General features: G+C 39.3%; 1 protein-coding gene across 3 annotated transcripts in view; it reads right to left on the reverse strand.

The window, feature by feature from the left end:
• LOC122552885 (EGF-containing fibulin-like extracellular matrix protein 1) overlaps positions 1-24,911 on the reverse strand; it is a 109,404-nt gene that overhangs the window by 7,520 nt on the left and 76,973 nt on the right. Inside the window, exons 5-8 of one of the 3 annotated variants that reach the window (XM_087991399.1) lie at positions 15,563-15,685; positions 9,977-10,096; positions 7,326-7,445; positions 6,067-6,186 (exon numbers count right to left, since the gene is read on the reverse strand). In XM_087991399.1, coding sequence (XP_087847525.1) covers positions 6,067-6,186; positions 7,326-7,445; positions 9,977-10,096; positions 15,563-15,685 — 483 coding nt within the window. The remainder of the gene's footprint in view (positions 1-6,066; positions 6,187-7,325; positions 7,446-9,976; positions 10,097-15,562; positions 15,686-24,911) is intronic. The other 2 variants (XM_043696026.2, XM_043696027.2) reach the window with 2 other exon arrangements.

Below are 24,911 nucleotides of genomic sequence, written 5' to 3' on the forward strand. Positions count from 1 at the left end.
TGAATTCCAATAAATCCTTGAAATGCTGTAGTGGCAGTGACCATGGGTCAATTGTGAGTTAGCAATTGTTGTAAAGATAATTACTGCAACGACTGAATATAATAAAGACAGGAGCACCCAATTTGGAAACTATGGAACTGATAGTGCTGATTTGTCAGCAAAAAAGAAAAGAATATTTCCTTCACATGTTTTCTCATGCTCTGGGCTATTCTTTACCAGTGATCCATATGGCCTTCACAGCTTCACAATGACGCAACTCCAAAAAGATTGAAGTTCTGACACTTAAATCTTGCTCTATACTCAGTCCCTAGTAAGGATATAGGAAGGAGCGGGCCATTCAATCCATTGAGCATGGCTCATGGCTCATCAGCTGCCTCAATACCGCTGTACTGCATTATCTCCATGTCCCTTGTTGTGATTACAATCCATTTCTGTCCTAAACAACCCTCAAAGATTGAGTTTTCGCAGCCCTCTAGAATTGAGAATTCCAAAGATTTATTACCTTCTAAGTGAATAAAATTCCTCCTTGTCTCAGTCTTAAATGCCCTACAATTTACCTGAGACTATATTCTCTGGTTCAAGACTCATCAGGCAGGGGAAATATCTTATCTATATCCAACCTGTCATGCCTTATAAAAACTTTGTAGGCATCAATGAGATCACCCCTTAATCTTTGAAACTGTTGAGAATACAGGGCCAATTTATTCAATCTCTCCTGATAAGATAATCTGCTGATCCTGTGGCTTAGTCTGTTGTGTTCCCTCTATGGTATTATTTTCTCCTTCAGATAAAGAGATCAAAACCGTACAAAATGTTTTGGGTGCTTTCCGAATTGCTTGCTACACCTACATGCTAGCTTTTAGTGACTTGAGAAAAAGGACACCCAGGTCCATTTGGATATCAACGTTTCTCAGCTTTTCATTAGTTACGAAGTATGCTCTAATTTTTAATCTAAGTGGATAACTTCAGATACACTGTATTTCATATTATATTCCATCTGTGTATGCTTACCCATTCACACAGCCTATCCAAGTCCCATTGAAGTCTCCTTGCATCCCTCACACAATGCATGTTTCCACCTAGTTTCATCTCTTCAGCAAATTTGGAAATTATATTTATTCCTGTCAGTGACATCATTGACATAGAATGTTAACAGCTGTGGACCAAAGAATGATCCTTGTAGTACTCCACTAGTAACAGCCTGCCATTCTTAGAATGGCCCATTTAAGCCTACACTGTTTTCTACCTGTTAACCAATTCTCAATCCATTCCTGTATATGACTCCAATCTTATGTGCCAAATTTGTTTACTAAACTTCAGTGCAGAACCTTATCAAATACCTGGAAATTAAAATACATTGCTGGTTCTCTATTATCTATATTGCAAATAATATCCTCAAAGAACTTCAGTAGGTTTTTCAAACATGATTTCTCTTTCATTAGTCTTTGTTGACTTTGCCAAAACATATCTTTTTTTTTGGTGTTCAGTTATCTCATTCTTTATCACCAATTCTAATATTTTTTCCAATACTAGTGTCAAAATAACAGGTCTGCAGTTCTCTATTTTCTCTCTTCCTCCATTCCTAAATAATGGAGTTACATTTTCTACATTCCAGTCTGCAGGAATCTTTCCATAATCTATAGAATTTTAAAAGATACCCATCAATACATCCATTATCTCTAAAGCCATCTTCTTAACCATACTTGGATGTGGCTCATCCAGTCCATGGACCTTCAATCCATTTTATATTTTGAGGAACACTTCTTTAATGATATTGATTTTATTTGACTACTCATTTTTAACAACAACTCTGATTCCTTAGTGTTTCTGGAAGGTTTACTGTATCTTTTTTCATGAAAACTGACATAAAGTACTTGCTTTGTTTCTCTGCCATTTATGTATTCTCCATTACAAATTCTCCTGCTTCCACTTGCAATGGACCCACATTTGTCTTTGGCAGAAGTGGGTACTGTAGATGCTGGAGATTAGAGTCAAGATTAAAGTGGCGCTGGAAAAGCACAGCAGATCAGGCAGCGTCTTAGGAGCAGGAAAATCGACGTTTCGGGCAAAAGCCCTTCATCAGGAATTCCTGATGAAAGGCTTTAGCCTGAAATGTCAATTTTCCTTCTCCTCAGATGCTGCCTGACCTGCTGTGCTTTTCCAGCACCACTCTAATCTTGATCCACATTTGTCTTTGTTAATCTCTTTTCACATACCTAATGAAGCTTTTACAGTTCACCTTTGTTTCTCATTTTTGTCTTGCATTCATTTCCTCTTTTACCTTTATCAGTTTCTTAGTTATCCTTTGCAGGATTTTAAATTGCTCCCAATCTTCAGGCTTATTGATGTTTTTGGTTACCTAATAAGCCACTTCCTTTGATCCAGTGCTCCGTTGACTTATTTTCTTAGCCATTTGTTCAATGTTCCTGTTGCATGTCTTTTTAAAATTATAGATGCATATAGACATGTTACAGTCCATGTAATACTTACTTAAATATGAACTATTGTCTGTCTCTCAGCAAATCTTTTAGTGTACTTTTCCAATCCACATAATCCACTTGCCTCTTTTAGATTCATGGTTTCCTTTGTTCAGATATTAAGAACCCCATTTCAGAATGAATTATATCACTTGCAATATAAAATTTTATCATACTGTGTTCACTTTTTTCCCAAATGTTCCTTTCAGAAAGATTATCAATTAGCACTTTCTTATTACATATTTGACATGATCTCATCTTTACTACTTTTCTTTATTGTAGAACACATGGAAAAGGATACTGCTTTAAACCAAGAAAACTGTGGAAGGAGATGTAGCAGTTTTAATGCAATTACTGAACCCATTGTCTGTTATATTTATGGTGTACTAAAGAAGGGTCACTGGGCCCAAAATAATAACTTTTCTCACCACAGATACTGTGAGACCTGCTGAGTTTCTCCAGCAGTTTCTGTTTTTGTTTCAGATTTCCAGCATCCGCAGTTCTTTGTTTTATTTTATTATATATTTACACTGTTGCCTTGCTCAAGCAGTGTGGGAGGATTGCTCATCAACACCATGCCTGTGTGTTTCAGGCAGTTTTGCTCAGAGATAGTCTGGTGTCTGAAATCAGGAATGGGTTAGGAATAATCAGCATGACAACAACTCTGAGAGGCTGTTTATCTGCCCAGAAGTCAATGTGTGAACAATACAGGCGCAAAAGGACTCCAGACTCCAAAAGGACTGTAACTCTCTCTCCTTGTGAAGAAGGAATGCAGAATTGGAAGATAGCTAGTTATTCTCACTCTTGATTTGCCCTTGAGCTGCCTCTAACTGGTGAAAAGCTGAACGATTAGTATATCAACTGCCCTTTGCCTTCAGTAAAATACCTAAGAGACTTGGAAAGAAAAAGAGGTGAGATCAGAATGACTCAGAAGAAGCAAAAGGACACCACATTGAACCCTGTGGATTGGTGCAATTGAACCATGTTCTCTTTTTTGTTTTTCTCACCATCCGTAATACCAGAGCTTTTTTTTGTTTGTCGGTGTCCATGTGCCTCCATGTATAAGGATTTAGGAAGGATCAGAATTTAAGTTAAAGTGTTATAAGTTGATAAATTTTACTTTGTTTACCTGTGGTTAGATCTGATTTATTTGTAATAAGTAGTAGTTTCTTGAATGATGTATTCGATGAATTGGCATTTGACAGCAAGTAAAATGAAAGATTTTGAATAATTTAATTAAAATCTTTCACTTTTGTGATCACTGCAGGCTTAGTGGAGCTTAAGTGTCATTATACTTTCCCAAGTTGGTCAGGACATATTACAAGATAACGTTAACATTTTGGAGCATTGATTTTCAGTACTGACTTGAAATCTTGACCCAACGAGGTGTTCTTCAAAGTGCTGTTCCAGAAACCATCCTCCACAGCAACATGATAGATTAGGTTTTGCCAGTCAATATGGAAATTAAAGTTGTCCTTTATTACTTCAAGTGATGCATATCACCATTTTCCCCTCAAAATTCAATGTTTATCAATCTGACAAGAAAGGCTGAGATCCAGGATTTTAATGATCCAACTTCATTTGACTTTCTTTACTCAGTTTCCTTCACAACAGCCATTCAGATTGAGAGACTGATTGACTTCTGTAGAAGAGCCTGACCCACAGGGCTAGGCTGAGGTGTCAATTGCAGAGATGGGTTCACTGACCACAGGAAGAAAAGCAGATCACTGCTGGTTAGTTTGGGATGCTGGGAGTGGAGGTAGCATCCTTTGTGAGGCTGTGCTCAATTTTACAAATACAAATTACTGTTACATTAAACAAGAGCAAAATTCAGCAAATGCAAGAACCCTGAATTATAAATGTATAGTACTCTAAAACACTCAGAGGACTGGCAGCTTATATGGAGCCTGAAACAAATATAGTATTTCTAGTTGATGATCTTTTATTTTTATATGCTTTCTATGTACTAATTTCAACAATTTCAGTCCTTAGTTGTATGGGTCTTTACACTACTGAAAATATAGATGTGGAACACACAGATTGATGGCATGTGGTGTAATAATGTGTCAATGACCATTGTAATGACACTAGTTCATGATAAATATTACAGCATTGAACTAAGAACAGGAAAACATTAATTAAAAGTTACATACTAACACAGCCAACATCTGGAGAGAGAAAAACGAAAGAGTAGTTTGGAATCATTTCGACCATCAGAACTGAAATTAAAATGTGAACAAGACATGTTTTCAATCTTTCTTTCCCCTTAGTTCTCTTTCTGCATCTGATTTAGTTGAACAAACCCTCCTCATTCACCCTCTTCCTCCTTAAACTTTTTGATTCTGAAATTTTATTGTATAATGAGTCACACTGTTGGTTTGATTAGTCACCAATTCTCAGACCTCCCCACTGACCCCAACACACACACACACAGCAACTATCTGGACAAAATGTTTCAAAATAAAATGTCTAACTAATGGGACAGATTGAGAATTTTTCACAATGCACTATCTGGCCCAATTAATATGTTTACAAATTATTTTTAACAAATTCTTTGAAAATTTATTTCTATACTGTTGTACACGATAATGATTCTGAAAGGGTTAATATTGGAAACCACACACAATCTAATTTTGCCATGTTGCCTTGGGTGGGATGACAGAAAATCTTAGGACCTTATGAACTGCAGACTTATATTCAAAGTCTTAATAACAGTACCTAATGAACTAATGTAACTTGTGCTTTTCTGATATCATGCAATAAACTACATCCTGTTAAGACAACAGCATCTTCTTCTTCAGGCATAATTATGGTTGATCCTCAACAATAGAAACCAATCAGTTCTTTGGTCCCAGTCAAAGGAAAGAAGATTGGTGATCTCGTCCTCATACCTACAAATACCACACATATTATTTACAAATTAATCTGATGTGTATATATTTAATGCTATGAAAGAGATGTGATAATTGAAATAGGATGTAATATCAATACCTGAATGATAATCAGTAATAATTTTTTTTAGAAATCAAGAGAGACTTCTTTACTCAAACATCAATTAGAATGAAAAACTTGGTATTGCAAGGAGCAATTGAGGCAAATGTTATATATAGGAAGAAAAGAATAAAACATATTGCTAGTAGAATGATTTGAAGTACAGTGGAATATAAACACAGGTATAGAATAGTTGAGCCAATATTGAGCATAGCTGCTGTAATTCTGATTAATTTGATTAAATAATTTTGTATGGCTTTGAAAAATTTAGCAATTTTGGCTGTTCAGCTTTGTGTTGATTACTCAGTGATAATTAGCAGCTTTTATTGCTGACCTAGTGAATACAATCACTTTTGAGATGTTAGTATTTTGTCAGTTGAACATTAGAATCTACCAGCCTGGTAAGTTAATGTGTAATAAATTATCAAAGCTGATGTTTGACATTTTTAAGGATTTATGGTGTCTTTGAGGTGCACTGCTTTGAGGCAATTATTAGAAGCAAGCTTAATGCAAGTCACAATTTTAGATTTTCAACATCCAAATATGATGTAGCTTTTCCAATATAAGAAAGAAGAAATTGTTGCTTGGGTTACCATACCTTGGCACATCCTGGAACCCAGGAGTTTGTATCCTTCAGGACAGAGGCATGAGTATCGTCCTGGTTCATTTATACATTGGTACTGACACATGTAGCTCGAGTAGGCACATTCATCAACATCTGCCATTATAAAAGATAATTTTATAGCTTGTAAAAAAAAATCATACAATTTGCAGCATAAGTTAATATTTTCTTGCCAATGATGCCTGGACACAAACATTTGCAGAAAATGTCTTTGGAATTTATTGCATGTAATAATTTACATGTAATAATTTATTATGTGTAAATTCTTCAAAATTTCTTGAAACATTGAGAAATACAGTGTGACCAGAATGAGAACTGAATTTATTCATACCAAACTGGCATGGAATATATTCTGTATTTGGATATAGTGAGATCGTTACTATGTACCTAACTATAGTATACATCATCTGGCACTATGTAGTCTTGCAATGGATAACCGAAGTAGAAAATTCCAACTTTCATCAATGACATCTTGGCATTTTAGTAAAGTTTAATCAAAGCAATGAAATATTTAATGAATAACAAAATCATTAATGAACACAAACATGCTGAATTCTGCTAAGTTCCACTTGCAGATACAATGCTTGAGTGCTTATATGGTTACATGGTTATTTATGGATCTTTCCCATAGATGGCGCGTAAAATAACTGTAGTGTCCTTCAGATGCATTAAGTGAATTCCTTGAGCTGTTGGCAATATTGGAAATACAGTTGAATTTTAGTAGCTCTCCAGGGTTAGACTGGGAAGTCTGTTTACCTGCCAGTGCACCATTGTGTCACTGGAGGGAAAAATGGCAGATTACTCTCCTGCCAAAGCCCAATTGAGCTATTCATGTGACCAATTTAGGCCCTCCTTTCATTGTTGATAGCATTTTACAAGTGACTGGTGGACCCTCCACTGCATGGACAAATATCAGGTGATCTCTAGTGGGCTTCTGGCAGGCCCTAAATGGGATATCCTTTTTGACCCATAGAGGGACACCTCCATTGAAAAATAGTTGCACATGGTATCAATGCTTGAGAATCTTCCAAGTGAAGATTCTACCCAATGTCATTGTATATTTAGCGCCAAAATTGGACTCTATGTAATGCGAAATAGCACAAGCAATTTTGTTATTGATTATCAACATTATTAAATGGCCAAAATGATAACATATTAACAAAACAGGAGAAAATAAAACTGTTGCACATTTGTTACAAATTATCCTAAATAATGAAAGAGCATTCACTAATTACCTCTGCATGTAACTTTGTCAGGATTTAACTCATATCCTTGGTCACACTGGCAGATGAATGAACCGACGATATTAAAGCATTGGTGATCACACGGGGCACTTGTCTCACACTCATTAATATCTAAAGGGGAAATGGAAATATATTTAAAACATTAACTCTGTTTCTTTCTCCATAGTTGTTGTCAGACTTGCAGGGTTTCGCCAGCATTTTCTTTGTTTGTTTAATTCCTATCTGTCTAGGTGCTGTTCCAAAATATACCTTGCCTTACATTGAAGCCAAAATTGCTTCAGTATCATGTAAAATATACAACATATATCACAATGGTCTGAATTCTACCTTTACTGCTTCACCAGACATTTGCCGAAGAAACTGTTCTTTACTCACCCACCTCACACGTACAACTGGGCAGGTCACGGCAGCCATCTTTAATAGTGATGTCCCTTTTCTCATTAGGAATATGCATACTATTTTTAAAGGCACATTTACACCGACTGACTTTCAGGCCTTTCATGGAATTCTTTCCTAGTACCTTTATATCCATCCAAGTATAATTTGATTAATATAATTTAAGAAGGCAGTGTAGTTATGAACATGGAGGGTACTGAGTGGACGTTATACCCTCCTTTGATGGTGAGGCAGTGTGACTGATGGGGAGCTTTCCAGTGCAAATGTAATTTCAGATCAAGATGAAAGTCACTCTGGAAAAGCTTGACCTGGAAGTGGCACACCAACGTCAAACAATGCAGTTTACCCATTGAGTAGCATAGTTTCCTTGGATGGTAATGGACTACAGTGGCTTTCAGATCTGGATGAAGTTGCAACCATTGTACATTTTTTTTATGGAGCCACTTGAAGTGACGAAGTATCCTAACAGAGAGGGAACACGATTTGTGGGGGCCATGATAACCGTGCAGAGATTTTAAGCCAATGTTAACATGGACACTTTTATCTAATGTTCCCCTGAGACTTTTTTTTTCTTCAAAGCAGTCAATACTTTACATAAACAGTAGACTTTCATTCCACTTGAGTAAGTTCTGACACTTTTTGAATATTGCAGGAAATTATTACATTTTTCAAAGGATTGCTGACTGTTACATTTGGCACACAAAACCTCTCCACTTTAAATAGAGATTAGCATTCATAACAGTGTACATTCAGACTGGGATACCCTAAAGAGAAAGAAAGCCAAGTGTTAATTTATCCAGTCTATTTATCCAGAACAGTCCACGAGGCACAGTAACAATCTCCAGATTCCCTCAGGTTCTGCCTGAAATATTGTTTCATTTATTTTGATTTTTCCTTAGTAGCACTGAATTGTCAGTTTAAGAAAACAGTTTTTATAGGTGTCCAATGAAAATATCTACTGTAAAGTACAGAATGCAATACAGTAATCAAGGTCAAATCTGTGTTTACTCCTAAAGGAAAAAGCCAAAATCTAAAGATTGACTTGACATCCCTCAGCCAGAGGCAAGTAACAATAAAGCATCTGTTAAGAATGCTCTATGAAGAAGTTTGCTCTTTCCAAATTCTCTTCTGGACTCACTAAGGTTCAGTCTCATAAGCCCTGAGATTCATCCAGGACCTACCCAAATGGCCATGTTTCAGCTAAAAGTGTCGGCACTGGCCCAGATTTTCCTTGGTGCCTCACCTACTCCACCACTTGTGGAAGTACGATGCAGACTCTGTCAATGTGATAACTGGAGTCCCTACTATGCATTTGGTAGAGTTAGGATGACAGAGTGGAAGCAGCTCCCAAGAAATTCTAGACCATTGATCCTTGGTGAACAACATGTTCACAGTGATATGTCTGCCAAATTGTGCCCTGTTAGCACATGTGTATAACAGATGGCACTGAACTGCAGTCAGGAGTGAGGAGTCGAGCTATTTTATTCCATTCTCAGGCCAGTGGTCCTGAGGCTAACTAAAAATGCCGTATTGTCATCCAGCATGAATTAACTGGAATCCAGATTGAACCCCTGGTATTCCAGATCTTTATGGCTCAGTGCCATGACTGGCAATGCAATTACTCAGTAAGCCATCAGGGGAGCTAATTAGAAGTTCTTATTACATTACACTTTTAACATAAAGACAGCTTGTTTCATATGCCTACACGAGAATTTTTTTTTTTAAGTGGAATTACTGGAACACCAAGAATTACTATGACCTGTGGCTTTAGGCCAACCTGGCAAACACAAGTAGGAAAGCATTTCCGTGGGGTATTGCTCACAGTGTAAGAAAGCAGTTCAAAATTACTCTGGTATAGTGACTGCCAGTTTCTAATGATGTCACTATGGAGGTTGAAAGATTCCTTATTGTTGAAGTGACTGAATAAACGTTCAAAGAACAGAACTTCGCCCTAACTTTAGGTTACATGTGAATCAATAGACAGTGTATTCCATTCAACAGTATAAATGGCTGTGTATCTTTACAGAGTGAAGGAGAGGGAGGACCTAGGAGAATTAAAATGAAATATTCTGTAAAACCTTAATTATGTTTTTAAATGTAAGAGAGACACTTTTAAAATAATCTTACGGTAAATGAAAACAGACGGAAAAGCTTCCTTATACTAATACTGAAGTCACTGTAGGTGATTCTTTTATAGTTTTCTGCACGGTATCCTGAAACTTTGAGTAGGAACAGTGGATGCTTACCTCGACATGTGCGATTATTGCTTGCCAGCTGAAAACCTGTGTTGCACTGACAGTAATAGGAACCGGGTGTGTTGACACATCCATGATGGCAATAGGTGACTATGTTACATTCATCAATGTCTGCATAATCATTGAAAAATACATTACACAACTGCTCATATTTAAGAAAATCATTGCCAGACACCCAAAATGATTAATGCCAAGGGCCATTGCCCAATGATGTAATATTATCACAGTAAGGTTGCTTTTCTCCCCCTGTTTAAAGTCATATTTTATTGTTAACACTTGGATCCATTCTGTCTTTAGTAAGTTACCTACTAATCTTCAGCAGAACCCAAAAGCTGCAGTCTGGTAGCAATTTGAATTTGGTTATTTCCTCTTTCATTTCAAACTATATTAGTGCTGAACAAACACATTTATAACAGGGGTATTAGGCCATTGGATTAGTCAGCCCAGCAGCAGCCGTATTGCTAACTATAGATATGATAAAATCATTTTACCAGAGTTTTGAGATGAAATCAGTCACTTCCTCAAGCTATGTTGAAACTTTACATCAGCGTTTATCATTTAATGTTGACATGGCAATTTTCAGAATATGTAAGGCCAATATACACTGACTCACTTTATTGGTTGGCCTTTCTGTTATACTACAGTAATATCTGTGGTGCTTTTTTTTTAATGAACATAGGAACTTGTAACTTAGGAGCCAAGTGCATTTTGCCATTCAATATTGTAATATATTGTGGTCTCAATTCCATTTTCCTGCCTCCTCATCCAACCTGTCAAGTCTCCTCAGGACCTTTTAATGTCTTATTTATAATAGATATAAATCCAAATGTCCAACATTTCCTCATTTGTCTTAGGAATCAGTCAAGTGAACCATCTTGGGCTGCTTTTAATGTAGTTATCTCTTGATGTGATTTTGTAGTGGCTTGCTACATTGAGAGATTTGCTTCCTTCAGTAGACAGTTATAAGTCAACCAAAATGGTATGGGACTAGGTTGGGCAATGTTGCAAAGTTATCTTAAGTAAAGGACAGCAGGGACATATCTGAATTTATTGTTACTAGCTTTTGATTTTAATATTTTCTAAAAATACCCAAATTGTCAAACAGGCATAGCAACATTAAGATATGAGGTTCTATTTTTGTATCCAGTTAGATTTGTGAGGATGAGAAGTTAAAATTTAACAATCTAAAATCTGATTCCAATCTACTTCCCCAATTCCTGGTTTAATTATGTGTGACAGAAGCAGTCCGCAGTTAGGTTGGCCGGCAATTTAAATCATTCAATATATAAGAAGTCTGTTGAGCTCGGACTTAACCTGTTTAAAGGTGTGACTGTGATCAGTTAGGTTTCAGAGACCTGGGGAAACCTCAGAGTGACAAATCAAGTTCATTAACAGCTTTGTAGGAGCAAATTACTGCAGATGCTGGAATCTACACTGAACACAACAAATGCTGGAGATCACAGCAGGTCAGACAATATCCATGGAGACAGAGCAAGCTAATGTTTCCAGTTTAGATTACTTTTCATCAGAGCTAACTCTAACCACCTGATTACTATCTGTGCCTCCCCTTCAACCTTCCCCAATGCAACTTCTCAACTCCTAGCGAGATCAACCATGAAGTATTGAATTGTGGACAATGCTCAATGAGCCGAACAGCTTGCTCCTGCTTGTGTTTCCGATATTCTTGAATTTGTATGTTTTCCGAGCCTCAGGAAACCTGACAGCTGAAAGGAGGTTAGGATTGCTGCATGTAAGTGATAAGTACTTCTTGCCACTACTTTTCGGCTGAGGAGGAGGTGTTCTTTTCCCTAGGACTCATCATCTTCAGTTATTTCCCCCTGCCCTGCAACTATGATCCTCAGCTCACCAGAGGATCTCCATGATACATCAGTTTATTTCCTTCATGCCCTCCCCAGATCCCTTGCTATCTCCTCACTTTCTCCCCCAATCTTGCCTGCCCATCTGACCATGACCCTCGCTCCCTTAAACTTTGTGACTTTTCCAGTGATGCACCCACACCTTCCTTGATCTCTTACTCCCTTCTCTTAACTTCCTAGCATCTAACATACTACCAGCCACCCAACCTGACTAGCTGCAGCCAGAAAGTAGAATGTAAAAACTGTAATTATAGTTCACAGAATCCCTACAGTGTGAAAGCAGGCCATTCAGCCCATCGAGTCTATACTAATCCTCCGAAGAGCATCCCACCCAGACCCAATCCCTATCCTATCCTTGTAACCCTGTATTTCCCTAACACTGAACACTATGGACAATTTAGCATGGCCAAACCACCTAACCTGTACATCTTTGGACTGTGGGAAGAAACCCACAGAGAAACAGGGAGAATGTGCAAACTTAACACCAATAGTCACCCAAAGGTGGAATCAAACCTGGTCCCTGCTGCTGTGAGGCAGCAGTACTCACGACTAAGCCACTGTGCCACCTGGTTCTTACCAAAGAATTTAATAGAAGGGAAATTTGTATTTCTGCAAAAGAAAACCTAGCTATGCTTTCCTTTAAGTTCAGAGCCAGTCTCTGTTCTCTAATAAAAATTCCAAATCTCCATGTGTAATAACGAAGGCGGTCAGCTGGTATGGAATAAAGGTATGTGAGATTGTAGTTTAAAGCTCCAGTGGAGTTATTTATAAACTGTTTGATTTATTAAGCATAATCTCCACTGAGCTTTACAGCACACTGTAGGTCAACTGTTATTCTATACATTCAAAATGCTCTGTCAAAGAGTAAGTGTTGAAATATGAGCTCAAAGAACTGGATAATTTAGTATTTGGAAAGTTGTACTCCTGGATAGATATCTGTTTTGCTTTTGTTGATAACAACATTTCATCGGCAACATTTGTTTGTCATTTGACATACGGAATATGTTGAATGCAATTCTTTTGATTTGAGCTAAGAAGTTAAATTCAGTCCATTTCCAGGAATCTAGATTGTACTGATGATATAATGACAGCTACAACTTGGAAACACTGTATTGAAACATCAATACAATGCACAGCTACTGGTGTGGATAATACTAATTCCATTAGGTTAACTTTATTGTAACAAAATTATTTGATCAATTGAATTTCATTTGATCCTAGGTATTAAATTTGATGATTACTTCCCATTCTACATATTGAAGGATTTAAAATACATACCTGCATGTATGTGCATTAAATTTACATTCTTGAAATAATTTACTTTCAATCAAAAGTTTACCCAAGTGAATTAAAGGATATATTTAATTGAAATCTAATTTATATAAATGAACTGCATTGAAAAATTGGACAAGTACTGATAAATTGGTTATAATTCAGTTAAAGTTAGATTTCAGTAAGGATCTAAGCTGCAAATATTAGAATGTCATATATTAGAGTTGTAGTATAATGTAATGCCTTTTCACCTCTCAGTCTTTATTTGATTCCAGATAAACAGATGCAGTTACATTTTCTTGTCTGTTACTTGCATCTGATTTAGATTTTCTCAATTTAGTTTCCAGCCGATAAAGGTTTTAAATCATTTTATGTATGAAATGGCATGAATTGGCAATCTTGCTTGCCTATTGACTATTGAAATTGACTGTTGCCACACCCCCCTCCCCCCAAATGGTCCAAAAATGCCTGAAACATTTCCAATTGAATCAGGCCCTTTTCTAGGTGTATAGGATCTGTTAATACAGTGTTTTGCTACTTTTCTATGACCCCTCTGGGAAAGAGGGTTGTTCTGCTCAGTCTTCTAGACACAAATGGGGTTCACCTGTAGGCTGCACCAAGAGGGGAATTTGTTTTGATTGAAGGAGAGCCAGAAAAAGTAGGATCCTCCTCCTGACACCACATCATTCCTTACATATGCTGATTGGTTCCCTCCTGCTATTCTCTCCCCTCAACACTTATCAAAACAGCCCTGTCAGTGAAATAGCTGAGAAGCTAGGAAGATACTGGCAACTTGCTACAATTATTTAAATGAGTTCTGAGGATTATGTTTTAAGAATGATAAAAATCTTAAGAGCAAGAAGAACATTTCCAACAAAAGGACTTTACTTTGTCCCACATTTTAGACCTGAATGTTAGTTAGTAAAGAGGGTAGTAAATTGAAAGTCCAGCTGCAACATCTTTACCACTCTATTCTTGCTGAAGTTCTTTTCACTATGATCTGGGAATGGTTTCAGTAACAGGAAAGTAAAGGAGAAGCCTATTTACAACATTCAAATTCAATTCTTGAGCCACACTTAGGATCAGCTGCAGGTCTGGCCCTCAACTGAAAATAAAACTCAAAGCCGAGGGGATCGATCAGTATTTCTTAAAGAATAATTGCAGGCCGATATAAAAAGATTTTGAACTTTGTCACATCTCGCCCAATGCTAACTCTCTGTTACCTGCTTTTCCTTCATTGAAGCCTCATGTCCTACTTGTGTCAAAAGAGGATACATCAGTTTCTCCCCTCCCCCAAGCAGCCTATCAGTACTTGTTCAGTGATAATATTCTATATTTTGGAGAAATTAAAGGAATTTTTTTTTGTAAAACCACTTAACCACGTCAAACTATGAATTCCTAACATTATGTGTAAAATTGCCCATTAATTTATTTCCTAGGCTCCTGTCAAAACAAAAGCACTGAAGTCTGTGTCTCCAAGCAGATTTCTTACAAGCCTCTTGCCAATTTCTTTCAATGTACCTTTCATTACATGTACAGCCTTTTCCTGGCAACTGCATAACCCCTGATTCATCATAAGAATTGCCATTGACAATATGCTTGATAAAATAGCACTCGATATTAGTTAGCAGAAAAGTTACTTAATGAACTTTTAGAAGTCTAGTTAATCAAATCCATGTTTAGATTAGATTTTGGTTGCAATGTGCCACATGGTTCAGGCAGATGTAACTGCTGGTATTTAAAGATAGGTGATAAATGAATTGCAAAATCTCAAAGTTTGACTGGAGAAATAATTGACAGTTATAGATTGCTCTATGCAAACAATCATACGCAGTTCTCTTAATTATTTACAGATTTACTTTTGGATATTTCATATGGTGACAATTTACAATATAATGTAGGATGTTTCTCTATTACTTTAAGGGATCATTGCATTCCAATAGTAGCTATTTATAAATTTGGATTTGAAAGAAATCCTAAGGGTGAAGTTACCTTTGGTGGATGTGAAATCAGGCAGTGGTGAATGAGCCTCCCATTTTATGGAGACCAAGTCTTTGATCAGCTACTGCCAATATTATACCCTCTTTGAAGTTAAATTTTACCCCCTTGATCCTAGCAGAACATTTCTTGGCAAACTAGTAATGTGTATATTAGAGCTTGCCTACACTGACAATTTACTGTTAAAGTTTTGGAAAAAAAAACATGTATTTAATAAAAAAAACTTTTAAACTTGTTATTAGAAGTAATTTTCCAACTTTACAATTTGATTTGATTTTAATGAATGAGCAGAAAATTATGTTATGCAATGTGTCCACACCACCTTCTAGGATGGATTACTCGTGAAATGACACAAAGTTAGGTTACTCGAGAAACTCATAAATCAAAGTAACAACAAAGTATGTTCCAAAAGTAGTTTTACTGTACTTACCCAAACACTGATTTCCACGCTTTTGATAGCCTGGTTTGCAGCGACAAATGAATGACCCTCTTGTGTTTACACAGATTAGTTCTGGCCCACAATTATGACTTCCTAATGCACATTCGTCAATATCTGTTTCAATAAAGTGAAAAAAACCACAAATGCTTGCATTTCTGTAATACTTTTTATGATCATCAGGCATCACGAAGTGTTTTATACTTAATTTAGCACTTTCAAAGTGTAGTCACTGTTGTAGGAAACAACTTGAACACAATAACCCCCGACAGACAATAATGAATAATACCCAGATAAGCTGTTTTTGTCTAAATAAGTATTGGCCTGACAGTCCCCTCATCTCCCTTGAAGCAGTGCTATGGGTTATTTCATGTGCACCTGAGATGAATAGTCAGGCCCTCATTTTAATAGCTCATTCAAAAACCAGCATCTCCACAGTGCAGCATTCCCTCAGACTGGAGTGCCAGTCTTAATTTTTGTGCTCAAGTCCTGGAGTAAAACATGAACCCACAATCTTCTGACTCAAAGGCAAGTGTGCGAACAATTGAGCATTGGCTGAGAGCTGTGTTATGAATCATTTTGCCAAACAGTCTTGGGGTGTGGGTGGGTATCAAACCGACATGCATGCAAGTGAGTCCCTGCTCTTTCATAGACTTAGACTCCAACAAATGATGTTTCATATACTTGTGAATGTTTCCTGACTTAATGTGACTGTCAGATGTGCAGCAGCACTGGCTGCACTGTACTGCTTCATGGCCATCATGGATCTTGTCTTCAGCATCAGTGGTGTTATAATTAGTCTGTATGAATCAGGGCAACACAGTGGCTCAGTGATTAGCACTGCTCCCTCACAGCGCCAGAGACCCACCCTCTGATTTCACCCTCAGCCAACTGTCTCTGTAGAGTTTGCACATTCTCCCCATGTCTGCGGGGTTTCCTCTGAAAACTGAGACTCATCACAAATAATAATCTTTTCTACTGATATAAATATGGGGTTAATATTTGAAGTCCTTAAAGCTTCCACCACCCTAATAGGGAATTCAATCAATCTGTGAACACTTATTGCTCTGTCTATCATCTCGGCAGGCCCTGTGTTGAGGAACAAAACTGAGCTGCTTTGGCAAGGGTGCATGACAGACTTGCCTTCTATATGAAAGAACAGTTATTTGGTTGTCCTGGGGAGAAAACAAATCCCTTGAGATTATTTGGAAGGAGCTTGCTGCATCAAAGTTCAAAGCTGTCTGTTGTACTATACTACTGACTATGGGCTTTCACAGCTTCATTACTGACTTGCCTGCTCCAAAAATCCATCTCATCTGAGACAATTTGTGCCTGGGTCTATATATCTTTCTGTATCTTTAATCCTAGGATGATTTGCCATTTCTTTATATCGCCTGATTAATCTGTGTCCTTTTATGGTCTCTTAATAGCTCTTTTGCGGCCTTTGATCGTTGATCCTAATTACTCTTAATAAATTAGGCCCATTAAATTTGCATGTAATCATGCAGTTTTCTTTCATAAACTTCACTTAAATTATGAGTACACCCTGTATATTAGATCTGTTATGTAGGGAGGAATTTTGTACCAGTGATGGTGAGTATGTTGGCCAATCGCATAGCGGGCAGTTACTCACCATGCTGTTATCTCATGGAGTTGAAGGTCTGGACCAATTATAACCTGTATTTGTACAGGCACCTGCTCCTGTAAGCCAGTGGCATCATTCTACCTGTCTTAGATGACATTCTTGAACTCACACTGTGGCATTATTGCATACATTCCAGACTAGACTGGCAGTATACATTTAACACAGTTGGATGACATGACGATATATTACACTCCATATACATATAACAACTGCTGGTGGCAGCTAGTTGTTACTAAAAGATAAGAACAGCCTTGGCAGACATGAAGATTTTTCAAACTCATCTCTAATCACTTAGGTGAGTTCAGAGCTGAGGCTCACAACCAACGAACTGAACCAAAGTGATCTGATCTGTTCTGAAGGGAAGTAACATCAGCTGAGAAGGAATATTAGTGGGCACTGTCTATCTGTTGATCCACCAATGAAAGCACAATCCCACCAGATTAACAATAAGCTTCAGTGCTAGACCACTGGGAGTTTTGCACATGGTGCAAGTTCCACTCTGGAAGAATTCCTCTGGAAAAGCAGAGTCGGAACTGCAAAAATAGCCCAATCTCTAAGCTGTTGGAGTTCTTTCCGCATCTGACATTAGTCAATTCCACCATTTTGCTTTGTAAGAAACAGCATCAAAGCCACTAAAAAAAACCAAGTGACATCATCTCAATTTCTATTTTGGCACGAGCCCCATAAAAGCCTACCATTTCTAAAGCAGCAAAAAGGGAGAGAAACCAACAACAAATAAAAAGCATAAATTACAATTCAGATTTTTTATATTTAAGGGTGCAGAATTTAAAGAGTGCAGAAATACAACGAAATATGAAAAACAAACTCTGTAATGTGTGGCAATCCATTGAAATCCTGTCAAAGTTTCAGTTATTTCATTGATCAACAAATTGTTGATAAAGGAATGGTAGGTAATCAAACAACTTATTAATTTGGAAACAACAAAGGCTGAAGAGTCAGTTCCTCAAGTATTTCTGATGGTGACTCCAAAAGAGCAAATTAAAGTCTGAGTTAAATTCGCAATACAGAGATTTGTATTCATGTCATACTGGCAACAATCAAATGAAACAATCAATCAGTTGAAATGCAGTTGTTGATGCAAAGGAATGGAATGTGATTTCACTTAGTTCTAAAAGCCTTATGAAATTAGTCATTGCCTCTAAACTCATTAAACCCTAAAGAAAAATATTTCTAGATAAACACAGAATATACCATCAATGAAGCTATTATTAAGGCCAATGGCATAGAGTCATAGAGATGAACAGCATGGAAATAGACCCTTCAGTCCAACCCATCCATGCCGACCAGATATCCCAACCCAATCTCGTCTCACATGCCAGCACCCAGCCCATACCCCTCCAAACCCTTCCTATTCATATATCCATTCAAATGCCTCTTAAATGTTGCAATTGTACCAGCCTCCACCACTTCCTCTGGCAGCTCATTCCATACACGTACCACCCTGTGTGTGAAGAAGTTGCCCCGTAGGTCTCTTATATCTTTCCCCTCTCACCTTAAACCTATGCCCTCTAGTTCTGGACTCCCTGACCCCAGGGAAAAGCCTTTGCATATTTGCCCTATCCATGCCCCTCATAATTTTGTAAACTTCTATAAGGTCACCCCGCAGCCTCCGATGCTCCAGGGAAAACAGCCCCAGCCTGTTCAGCCTCTCCCTATAGCTCAACTCCTCCAACCCTGGCAACATCTTTGTAAATCTTTTCTGAACCCTTTCAAGTTTCACAACATCTTTCTGATAGGAAGGAGACCAGAATTGCACGCAGTATTCCAACAGTGGTCTAACCAATGTCCTGTATAGTTGCAACATGACCTCCCAACTCCTGTACTCAATACTCTGACCAATAAAGGAAAGCAAACCAAACGCCTTCTTCACTATCCTATCTACCTGCGACTACTTTCAAGGAGCTATGAACCTGCACGCCAAGGTCTCTTTGTTCAGCAACACTCCCTAGGACCTTACCATTAAGTGTATAAGTCCTGCTAAGATTTGTTTTCCCAAAATGCAGCACCTCACATTTATCAGAATTAAACTCCATCTGCCACTTCTCAGCCCATTGGCCCATCTGGTCCAGATCCTGTTGTAATCTGAGGTAACCCTCTTCGCTGTCCACTGCAAACTTTTGGTGTCATCTGCAAACTTACTAACTGTACCTCTTATGCTCGCATCCAAATCATTTATGTAAATGACAAAAAGTAGAGGACCCAGCACTGACCTTCAGATCTTCAGCATCTTCAGATATCTGACTCTGTAATAACTATTGCAGTGTCATTAACTTCTAATTATTGTATGAGGTGCAGTTGTCTCATCCACTAAACCGTATCCACTTTTTGTGGCCTATGCAAGCTGTGATCTAGTAGAGATATTGGGTTAAAATGTGCTTCAATGTTCCCAGAGGAATCCATGGTTAAGCACAATGTTCCACAGTGGTGTCTGAAGATGAGCCAATCAAGGATCAATGTCAAGAATGTTTCCAAAGTTCCATCCATGACACACAACGATGTCAGGAGACAGTGAGGTCTCTCAGATACTGGAGATCAAACTTTTTGCTGGAAAAGCACAGCAGGTCAGGCAGCATCCGAGGAGCAGGAAAATCAACATTAAAGACAATCTGTAGTTCCCAGCGGCAAGCAATGGGAATCTATTTTTAATACATTTAATAGGGGCGGCACATGGCTCAGTGGTTAGCACTGCTGCCTCACAGCACCAGGGTCCTAGGTTCAATTCCATCCTCGGGTGACTGTGTGGAGTTTGCACATTCTCCCAGTGTCTACGTGAATTTCCTTCGGGTGCTCCGGTTTCGTCCCACAGTCCAAAGATGTGCAGGCCAGGTGAATTGACCATGCTAAATTGCCCATAGTGTTAAGTGCATTAGTCGGGGGGGGGGGGGGGTGGATTACTCTTCGGAGCATTGGTATGGACTTGTTGGGCCGAAGGGCCTGTTTCCACACTGTAGAGTATCTAATCTAATCTAACAAAAATATTAACATACTCATTAAAACTTAGTCACCAGATTGAACTCAACCAGGGCACCATGGGGAACATATTTGGAATCTCTCAGTTTGCTACACACACACATGCATTAGGAACTTCATCAATGCAGTGCTTAAATACACCAATGATATTGTGCCATTCACAGAGGGCCCTAAGAGCCAGGCAGCCAGACAGTCAGATTTGGTTCCATAGCTGGAATTGATAGCTCCTTGAGAACAGCCATCATCTTTCACTGAAAATAAATCCCAAAAGTGTTACTCACTTCTCAGGATCACCTGTGATTTATGCATTATCAGTCACTCTGAGGTAGAACCACAAGGATGGCTCCTGGGTGACAGGTGATACCCTCCAAAAGAACTGGCTGATGATATCTCTTCAGATCCCACTGGAGAAGTCATATAATGCTTCCCATGCCACAAGGAGAAAGTGAGGACTGCTGGAGATCAGAATCAAGATCTGTTGAACAGCTTCCTCATTTCCCCTCCCCCCACATTATTCCAGTCCCAATCCTTCAACCCAGCACCACCCTCTGGACCTGTCCATCACTCCCCCCTCTAACCTATCACCTTCTCCCTCACCTTCATCCACCTATTGCTTTCTCAGCTACCTTTCCCCAAACCCGATCCCCTCCCATTTATCTCTCAGCCCCGACCCACACGCCTCATTCCTGATGAAGGGCTTATGCCCGAAACTTCGAATCTCCTGCTCCTTGGATGCTGCCAGACCTGCTGTGCTTTTCCAGCACAGACTCCAACTTCCCATGCCACAACAAAAGCAACATCAAAACAAAACCATTGGACTGCTGAAGGTGAGATTCTGCTTTCTAGTCTGCTCAGACAGAACACCATAGTGCTACACAGACCTCCAAGATCACTTGGTCTCCTGCACCATACATAACGGAGCACAAACAGCTCTGAGGCAGATGCTGGTGCGCTTTGTCCTCTCAATGTGCAATGGCTCCTCTCTGACCACAGCAGAAGCAAGGACACTGGAGGGTGGTCTAGATAGCTAAGCCCTTCCTGCCTATCCAATATAAAACCCAGAGCCAGAACGATGGGATGTGTAGACGAAAATGAGGACTGCAGATGTTGGAGATCAGAGTCAAAAAGTGTGGTGCTAGAAAAGCACAGCTGGTCAGGCAGCATCCAAGGAGTAGGAGAATCAACGTTTTGAGCATAAAATCTTCATCAGGAATGTGGAGTGGGCCCAAGGGGGCTGAGAGATAAATGAGAGGGAGGGTGAGGCTGGGGGGGTAGGTAGCTGAGAATGCAATAGGTGGATGGAGGTGGGGGGTGATGGTGATAGGTTAGAATGGAGGATGGAGCAGATAGGTGGGAAGGAAGATGGACAGTTCAAGAGTGTGGTGCTGGGTTGGAGGGTTTGATCTGGGATAAGGTGGGGGGAGGGGAGATGGGGGAAACTGGTGAAATCGACATTGAGTCCCATATGGTTGGGGGGTCCAAGGCGGAAGATGAGATATTTTCCTCCAGTCGTCGGGAAGCTAGGATTTGGTGGTGGAGGCGGCCTAGGACTTGCATGTCCTTGGCGAAGTGGGAGGGTGAGTTGAAGTGATTGGCCACAGGGTAGTGGGGTTGTTTGGTGGGACATTCTCTGAAACATTCCGCAAGTTGGGATATGTATCCAAGGCATATTCAGGCAGCCACTGAATGTTCTGCGAGACCTGGCTTCCTGTGCCAATCACCACCCTCTCCACGGAGGAAGCCACGACAGAACCCTTGGCTTAGATGGGCTCCACAGTTCTTTGCTGAAGACAGTGTATAGCCGTAGGCACCTCAGCCAGATGTTCTCCTGCCATCCACAGTAGGTTTCTTCTGGTTGTATGTAGCAGCCTACCATTGGCACAGCCTTGTCTCCAGGTGCCCTCTCAGTGCCAGAGTCCTCCGCTATCACATTCTCCACCAATTGCTGTGACATTATCAGTGATGTGTTCCCCAGATTGAGAATATAAGTCTAATCACTAATATATTGTCACCATGGAGGGATGATGTATCCTATGAATGTTCTTCTTCTTCAAATATGGTGTTCCAGCTTGTTGGAGACTCTGAGAAATATAAGAATTAGCTTTCTGTTACATATTATCCTATTTTCCATTACATGTACGTATCTTCTCTATGCCTACTTCTTGACACCAGGTTAGAAACAACTCTGTTTTCTTCTGTCGATACTTCAGCCTTGCTGCTCACAACTGAGTGTCCATCTTGCTGTGCAGCCAGTTCGACTGCTGCCTCCTTGTAAGCATGAATGTTTAGAGGACATGACACCCACCCTCGAGTACTCTCTGATGTTTCATGCTCTTTTGTCCTGCACGCAGATATAAAGATTGACCTTTAAAAGCACGCAGACCTACAGCAGCTAATATTACCTCACACAATGATCCGCAAGCATTCTCCTGACACCAGTACAACTGGCTGCAAGACATTCTTTCTACATATTCCGACTGACCTTAAAGCCTGGAACCCAAACATTCGCCTCCTATATCTTTCCATGTGAATTTTTACATTGCTTATTGCTGTATTGCGTGCCACTTTGCACACACATCCTTGCAGAGTGCGGCGAGGCATTGAGCTTTTTACGACATTGAACCCAGTTGTGCTTGTGGCCTTGGTGACTGCTCACTTCCACTGCGAGCTCCATCCAGGCTACCTTGGTCAGATGGGAGAGACTCCTGCTGTCATCTGTCTTTGAAATAAATTGTTTTGACGAATGTTAATATGACATTTATTTACTGTTGGAAACAAAACCATGTTTTTGTGCCACTGTCGTGAGCCAATGGAGGTTTAGGGCATGCTCATGTTTATTTCTTCTGGGGGCTGTAATGTCATCTTGGATACAGAGAAACCTTGGTAGATTCTTTATGATATGATCCATGTGATGTTTGAATATTATTTTGGCTGATCCAAATAATAGTCTGAGGAAATAAAATTTCACTGAATGGTGTTTCTGTGACTCCAGAGCAAGTTTACTAACCATAATCCATACTTGGCATTGAGCTTTAGAAATATACTTGGCTCCTGGGAAGCTCATCCAGTGTATAAATTTTGTACGGGCATCTCTTTGTTGTGATATGTAGCTGACTTGGATCAAAACATACATGTACGGTGCCACTTTTCTTCTAAACAAAATGGACGGGTTGGACCGAAGGGTCTGTTTCCATGCTGTACATGTCTATGACTCTAATAGAGTGTCAAAAGCTGAAGCTGCTGAAAAAGCTCAGCATGTCTGGCAGCATCTATGGAGAGAAATCAGAGTTAACATTTCAGGTCCAGCGACCCTTCCGTGAGTTCTGAGGAAGGATCACCAGATGTGAAACATTAACGCTGATTTCTCTTCACAGATGCTGCTAGACCCGCTGCGCTTTTCCAGCAATTTCTGATTTACAGCATCCATAGTTCTTTTGGCTTTTCTTTAGTAATGGAGTGTCACAAGTCAGTATGATACGTGACTTTGTAGACAATGTTGCTTTATATTATGGAATCCAGTTCCAGGCTGGGTTTGCCTTCAATCTGGATACTGCATTTACAAGGAAGGCCTAGCCTGGGTTGGTCATCAATCTTTCAGGTTGCTGATAAGATCAAACCTAGCTGGGCAAAGATTTTAATTTGTGTTAATAAATATTCAATTTAGCATAGAATGTATGTCGTCCATTTGCTTTACGGTATATTGCTTGGATGTAGTTAAAGGCTTAGGTTTTTCTGATAGTGTTCATATGATGTGTCAATTCAACCACATGTACTGTCTGACTAGGCTATTGCCAGCTATAACATCGCAGTTAGCTCTTGAACTTAATTGACATTGTTGTGTTGAGAGTGTGTTGCTGGAAAAGCACAGCAGGTCAGGCAGCATCCGAGGAGCAGGAAAATCGAATTTAGCAGCATTTAATCCACTGCTAAACTACTTCACGACTTGCAGCTCACTGTCAGGGAATAGCCACTTTGACTCCCACACAATTAAGTATCTGTGGCTGCCTTTTTCACTGCTTATCCGCAGCTTCACTAGATTCTAACCATTGTAATGGACGATCAGAAGGAAAGAGGGGAAGGCAGCAGACACAGAAGTTAGCTTGATGCCATTCTGCCCTAACTCCACATTTGGTTTAGGAAATGCAAATGGATCTAGGCTGCACCTAAAATTCCTGCCCCCAAAAGGCACAAGTTCTGACTTACAGCCTATCCCAACCAAACTATTTTTTGTTGTCAGTCAATTTTTTTCTTCAAATACACAGTCTTATTTTGTATTTTTCTTATTTGGTACCGCATAGTCAAAACTCCAAGACTTAGGTCTGGCTCCGCCCTCTGTAACTGATTCCTCAGCTTCCTGGACCACTGCAATCAGTGAAGATAGACAACATCTCCTTCATGATAATCCTCAACACTGGCGCCCTGCAAGGAGGTGTACTCAGTCCCTCACTGTACTTCCTGTACACTACGGCTGTGGCGCCAAATTTGCTGATGACACCGCATTGTAGGCTGGATATCAAACAATGATCAGTCAGAATACAGGGCTTGGTGTCATGGTGGAATAATAACAAACTTTCTCTCAATTTCAGCAAGACAAAAGAACTGATCATTGACTTCAGGAAGCAAGGGAGGGGACATGCCCCTATCTACATCAATAGAGCTGAGGTGGATACGGTCGAAAGCCTCAAGTTCTGTGGAGTGCCAATAATC

This window comes from Chiloscyllium plagiosum, unplaced genomic scaffold, assembly GCF_037043375.1.
Source record: "Chiloscyllium plagiosum isolate Xiang-an unplaced genomic scaffold, Cpla_swu_hap1 HiC_scaffold_10, whole genome shotgun sequence".
Lineage (NCBI taxonomy): Eukaryota > Metazoa > Chordata > Chondrichthyes > Orectolobiformes > Hemiscylliidae > Chiloscyllium > Chiloscyllium plagiosum.